Source organism: Nothobranchius furzeri, chromosome 5 (genome assembly GCF_043380555.1).
Source record: "Nothobranchius furzeri strain GRZ-AD chromosome 5, NfurGRZ-RIMD1, whole genome shotgun sequence".
Taxonomy (NCBI): domain Eukaryota; kingdom Metazoa; phylum Chordata; class Actinopteri; order Cyprinodontiformes; family Nothobranchiidae; genus Nothobranchius; species Nothobranchius furzeri.
The window spans coordinates 5,086,224-5,092,852 of NC_091745.1; the positions used below are offsets into that span (position 1 = coordinate 5,086,224).

The 6,629-nt window shown below is 42.9% G+C and overlaps 1 protein-coding gene across 1 annotated transcript; it reads left to right on the top strand.

The window, feature by feature from the left end:
- Positions 1 to 311: 311 nt before the first annotated feature.
- On the top strand, positions 312 to 3,491 carry uncx (UNC homeobox). Its single transcript, XM_015948615.3, has 3 exons — positions 312 to 1,109; positions 1,507 to 1,682; positions 2,338 to 3,491. Exons 1-3 carry the CDS (start codon positions 851 to 853, stop codon positions 3,229 to 3,231), a joined length of 1,329 nt encoding a protein of 442 aa, XP_015804101.3. The 5' UTR covers positions 312 to 850; the 3' UTR covers positions 3,232 to 3,491.
- Positions 3,492 to 6,629: the final 3,138 nt, after the last annotated feature.

Sequence of the window (6,629 nt, forward strand, 5' to 3'; positions counted from 1 at the left end):
AAATTTCAACTCTGATTAACATTATGACAGCGCCAGACTTGGGATAAATAAAGTGGAATTAATTATTGGAATGAGCAGGCAGGATTCAGGCCGATGAGAGCCGGAGTTGGAAAAGTGGAGGGAGTGTTTGAATTTGTGTGAAATGCTTGAAACACTCTCTTCTGCACATATAGACAAACTTTATTGATTTAAGCTTGAAAAAAAAAACATCTAAAGTTTTGCTTTAGAGGATATTGATACTTAACTTGCCTATTACTTAATTATGCTCCAAAGTGGGGTTGCATAGGACAAGAAAAAAACTCATTTTAAATTATTATTGAGTTTTAATCTTGTTGTTAATGTTCCAATAAACGTTTTAAACAAATGAACAAATACATCAAAAGCACGGCATCTACATAAAGAACGTATATTTTTCTTTGTAGCCCTATCCTGATGTGTAAAAGTCACGGAACTGCTGCCTCCCTGCGTCCGCCTGCAGCCTTCCTTTCCCGGGATCCAGTGAGCCCTTCTTCCCGGTGGGTCTCCCGTGTAGTAGCGATGTAGTTCTTATCAAAGCCCTCCTGTCTTGTTGTGACAGCTCTGATAATGTTTATTGAGGTGGATGTCAGCTTTAATTAGCAATCGATACGAGGAGCGTTCGCGGAGCGCGTCTCTGACGTCAGCGCCCATTACCGCTTCTCATTGGGTCTCATATTCCCAGAGCCTGGGCTAATTATTGGGAGGTTCGTGTGGATAAAGTACAGCTCATCCCTCCCTTCACATCATGTCCCCCTCTCGTTGGCCACACTCGCTGCATGCTTTTTAAATTCCCATCACCGGCCTCCAGACGCGGTTTGCCTTTGCCTGCGGGATGATGGACAGCAGGATACTGGATCCACCTCACGCCCAGTTCGGAGGCTCTCTCGGCGGGATGGTGGGCTTCCCGTACCATCTGAGCCACCATCACGTCTACGAATTAGCAGGGCATCAACTTCAATCTGCGTCCGCGGTTCCTTTCTCAATAGACGGATTACTTAATGGCTCCTGCGCGGCGTCGGTGGGTAATTCCAACCCCCTCTTGTCTTCAGGCTGCGGGATGAATGGAGATAATCAGCAGTATAAACTGACAGGTAAGGCACAATTTACACAATGCCTTTCCTCAATGTTGGCCAAATGCTCAAAGACAATAAGAAAATACACAAAGGATGCAGGAATTGTTGCCTTCCATGTTTAAAGCTATTATCATGCATGCTCACCTCCCGCTGAATTATTCCAGCTGAAGATTTATCCAAGAAAAACAAAAGAAATCCACCAGAATAGCTTCTGTTTACATTCTTTCACTCAAAGAAGACAACAAGCTGCAGATTGCACCATGAATCGGGGATCAAGCATATATTTTTTAGCTTTAACTTCTCAAAATTTCACAAACGCAGACAAACAAACCCAGTCAGAAAAAATACTAGAATGTATAGTTTAATTGATGAGAAATGGTCCTTACGCTTTGTTTACCTCTCATTCTGCTGCCAGACCCCGGGGACCCAGACAAAGACAGCCCCGGCTGCAAGAGGAGAAGAACTCGAACGAATTTCACTGGGTGGCAGCTGGAGGAATTAGAAAAGGCTTTTAACGAGAGTCACTATCCGGACGTGTTCATGAGGGAGGCTCTGGCTCTCAGACTGGACCTGATAGAGTCCAGGGTCCAGGTAAATCTGCATCCATCCTGTGCAGAGGTGGTCTTCGTGCGGCATGTGCATTCATGTGTATTTATTCAGAGCCAATCCATTTTTATTTATTATGTTTAAAAGACAGTATTCAATAATTTGCAGAGACAAAAATAGTTCTAATACTTGAAAATATTGTATTTATGTGATTTGTTATTTGATCTTAGCTAAAATAAATAAAGGCATTTTTTATTTAGGAAAAATGATTTTTAACAACTATAATTTTGTGAGAAATATATAAAATAAAAATGAATTCGAACCATAAATTCTGCAAAGTGAAGTACATGTCACAATTGAATTACCTGAAGAACAGCTAAAGTGTTGTATTATATAGATATTAAAAACTAAATTGTTATTTATGTGAAAAATATTGGGAAAAAAGTAAGATTTAAAAGCGTAATTGTTTCAATTTTAGTCAACATGTGGGAAAGTTTCATTTAAATCATTCTAACTTTTTAAAATAATTAACTATTATTTATCAACATCCTAATTAAAGGGCTGGAAAAACACAACTAGGAGTACCCTCTGTGTTTGTTTAATAACCAGCTCGTAAAGACGCGGACAGGTTTAATAATTTTACCTGCAGATGCAGCAGAGCTTTTCCTTTTAGTCATTCCCCTTTGTTGTGCTCTCTCAGGTCTGGTTTCAGAACCGCAGAGCCAAGTGGCGGAAAAAGGAGAACACAAAGAAGGGTCCGGGTCGACCTGCTCATAACGCCCACCCCACCACCTGCAGCGGGGAGCCCATGGACCCGGAGGAGATCGCCCGGAGAGAGCTGGACCGGCTGGAGAAGAAGAAGCGAAAGCAGGAGCGTCGGCTGCTCAAGTCCCAGAACAAACTGGTTTCTGGGGATTTGTTTCACACGCCGGGCTCAGACAGCGACAGCGGGGTGTCGCATGTCACCGACAGTGACCACAACACGTGCCCACCCTTTGACTCTGTGGGGGGGAACCCGTCCAGGTGCGAACTGACATCCCCAAACCAGAACCAAAGACACTTAGACCGGGACGCTAGTGGCTCCGAGCTGGACTCGCCCGACCCCTGCCACCGGTCAAGCACCACCAGAGCCTCTAGTCTGCAGAAACTCAACCCTTTCAGCGTGGAAAGCCTCCTTTCGGACTGCAGACCGAGACGCAGCCCCGCGGCCTTACCCTCCTCGCGGCCTTTGATCGGGAAGGGACACTTCCTGCTCTATCCCATCACTCAGCCGCTCGGATTCATTGTTCCTCAGACTGCACTGAAGACACCAACGACAGCGGTGAACGGTGACAGCGACGCCCCGGAGGACGGGAGCCAGCCCGGTGACGCGCGCTGCAGGAGCAGCTCTCCGGACTGCGCGCAAAAGGGACAGCTGGGGTCAGAGGACAAGACCAGTTCACCGCACATGAGCCCGTCCAGGGCCGCCTTTTCCAGTGGAAAACACTGCTCTGTTATTTGCAGCGACTCGACTTTTGAACACGACACGGACACAAAAGAGCACAATCCCAGCGACTGTCCTACACTAACAAACTCTAAAGGAGACATGGAATAAGGCAGCGCGTTAAAACAAAACAGAAGCAACAACCATCTTTCATTAGGCCAAAGCTTCACACCATAATCTGCTGATTTTTTTAATTCCCTCTTTTTTCAGTGAGTGTGAGAGAGAGTCAGGAGTGTCTAGATGTCCTTTAATGTGTGATGACTTGTTTAAAAAAACACAAGACCAACAAAAATCCTCAAGAGCTGTAAGAAAGGTATTATACTATTTATATATGTAAGGTTTTTCTTAAATAAATCTATTGTATACAAGCATTTGGACGCGTGTGAGATCTTAAATAGCAGCACATCCAGAGCAGGAAGGGCTTTCTTAAGGAGGAATCTCGTGTTGTACTTTGTATATTGCCTTAACAAATTTATTCATCTATAAGCCCCCACTGAAATGAGGTTACGAGCCCGAGGCGAAAAGGACCCGCTCGACTCCTGCAGAGTTTTGATATGAAAGTAATTATTTTCCCGGTGGCTACTGCAGGGGGATTCAGTTTATTTTAGCTCAAAGGGGGTTATAATACATTACCGATTTCTAGTGATATGAAATCACATAAACTTCCAAGAATAATAGAATTAGCATGAAAAGGCCTGGGTGTCAAATTGAAATAGGGAAATAATAGCCCCGGCAGCTGGGAGTGTGTGTGTGTGTGTGTGTGTTTGTGCATATTGGATGGGAGATGGGGATTCGTGGGGAGGCATTTTCATGAGCTTTTTATTTTTTTCTCCTCCTCCTCCTCTCTCCATCCTCCTTTTCTTCCCCTTCTCTCTCCACTCTGTCAGGACCCCATTGTAGCAGGGCTATATTAAGATAGATGTTCGATGATATCCCTCATTGTTCTGTCGCTTTACATTGATGTTTCTGTGTTATCAGCCTATTGATCACGCGCCGGCTGTAATGGGACGGGCTGAGGCAAACGTGCCTATTTACAATAGCAGAACACATTTGTTCTAATAGGGTTGGTGGTCCCCAGGGAACCCGCGCGAGATCTGGGACATCTGCTCCCTTTCGCAATATTAGCGGAGCTGACCACAATATCGAGGCGAGCCAAGGAGGAAACGTGGAAGGTAGAGCGTAAAATAGTGTTATAATACTATAAATAAATAAAAAACACCCAACCAGTTTCAGAGTTTCCATTGAGCCCTTTAGTGTTTTCTTTGGGTCTTGATTTGCAAATAAATTGAAAATAATCATGGGGTGCGCTTTACGCGTCTGGGCCGGCGCAAATGAATCCGCGCGCCGGTGTCCCTTTCCAAATATTTACATAAATTTCAACCCGTGCAGCTGTTTGCTCTGGGAAGTCACGTCTTATTAGGATGCAGGAGGTGGGGTGCGGGGGTTGGCCATCATGGCACGCGCAGTGATCACGCACAACACCAGGGGCAAAGGCTGCGGGTTAAAGGTGCGTTATAGGTGTCCGCTCCCATTTTTATAATGTCAACGATCTTTGGTTATTTTTCCTTCTGTTTGGTTTGCGTCACAAAACAGTTTTTATAATTCACAAAAAGGCGCAAATTACTCCAAAAACGAAAGAAACCAGGTTTATTCCTTTACATCCACTGTATGTGTTTCCATGTTACACTCACGGGCTCTGTTTTGGGACGTATGCCCAGTTCATCCATAATTCATTAGCGCACTGAATAGGAGTATCGCTGGCTGCACATTGGTGGCCTAAAGGTGAAATTAGCGATTTGCTTAAGTAGTTAAGCTTTCCTTGCCTGAGAGCTGCACGCTGCATGATTCAAGACAAACTATCAATCGATATGCCCAGGCAGCCTCCAGGAGATGTGTCGTCCATGAATCATACTTTATGAATTCAATTTATACCCGCAGAAATTTTCAATTTGAACGCAGGATCATTATGGGAGAGTGTAAATTGTTTTTGCTCTATTATGCATCGGACGCCATCATTTTTCTTTCTAATTACGGAGGTGTCAGGTCGGGCTGTCATGCAGACGCTGATTTTCAATTTAACTGATCATCATGCATTCATTTTACCGTTTGATAAATCTGCTATCTGGAAGCTTCTCCATGCCCAGAATGCTAAAAGAGAGGCGCAGATTGGCAAAGTAATAGGGGCCTGTATGCGGCAATAAGTGCAGATCAGGCAGCTAATTTAGCACCTCCTGGTAATTCCATTTCCATTTCTCATTTCCAACTCTCAAAGGAGGAAAAGCAGCCCAAAGGCAGAAAGCTGGTAGGGTTCTCATATCAGGGAAAGACAGAAAAAAAAATCCACCAAAACGGCTTGTTTTCAGCCAGGCGCTCCCTAAATTAGGATATCAAGCTTAATTAAGGCTAATAGAGTTTTCTTGGTGTGCGTTAGTTTTATTTAATAGAAACAAATTTGCGCAATTAATTACGCCACGATATTAAGAGTCTCGATTTCAGCTTTCGAGCCGCAGCTTAAATGAGCATCTTCAGGAATAAGCCTCTCATTTCCAAATGATAAACAATATGTTTTGATTTGGGGCTGCAGCACACACACACACACACACACACACACACACACACACACACACACACACACACACACACACACACACACACACACACACACACACACACTTGCAGATCAGAATAACAGGAAGTGATTTGGAGGGGTCATGTTAGGTAGACAGTCCCCCCCCCCCCCCCCCCCCACACACACACACACACACATCCTGTTGGAGATGTGTGGGTTCCTCTTTGTGCTCCTGCAGATCTTCGAGACTCAGTTTGGATAAAAACACAGAAGCTTTTCCTCCTTAGAAGAATCCTCCATGAAGCAAAGCAGCACTTGACATTTGGCTTCCCCTGCAGCAGCTCCGCAATGCCTTTTAGGATTATTTTACATCTCATCATCATCATTAATGCGACGGTGAATTTAATCATCCTTGTCCTTGCAAACCTAAAAGAAGCTTGAAATTACCATCTGCATTGATTTCTGGACAACCCATAAAGTTACTTTAATTACAAAACCCTCAGAAAAATTGCAGTGAAATTATATATATATATATATATATATATATATATATATATATATATATATATATATATGTGTGTGTGTGTGTGTGTGTGTGTGTGTGTGTGTGTGTGTGTGTGAATATTAGAATTTTTTTAATTTGCTTTCAAATTTCAACATTTCACAAAATATAAAAAAAAATGAATATTTTTTCCAGGTTGTCATTGTGTCAAAGATGCAATTTTTGCACATTATTTTGAAGTTTTAAACAAATACTTAAAAGCCCTTAAAAACTTTTAAAATATGGTTAAATATGGACCAAATGAAATGTCTAAAATCCATTTTATTTCTAAAACATTTGTCACAGTTGGATTAAAAATACAAAAAGAGTTATTGGATCATAATTTTAATAAACAAATTACTAAATAATTTTGAGGAGGAGATGACTTGCCTGAGCAAA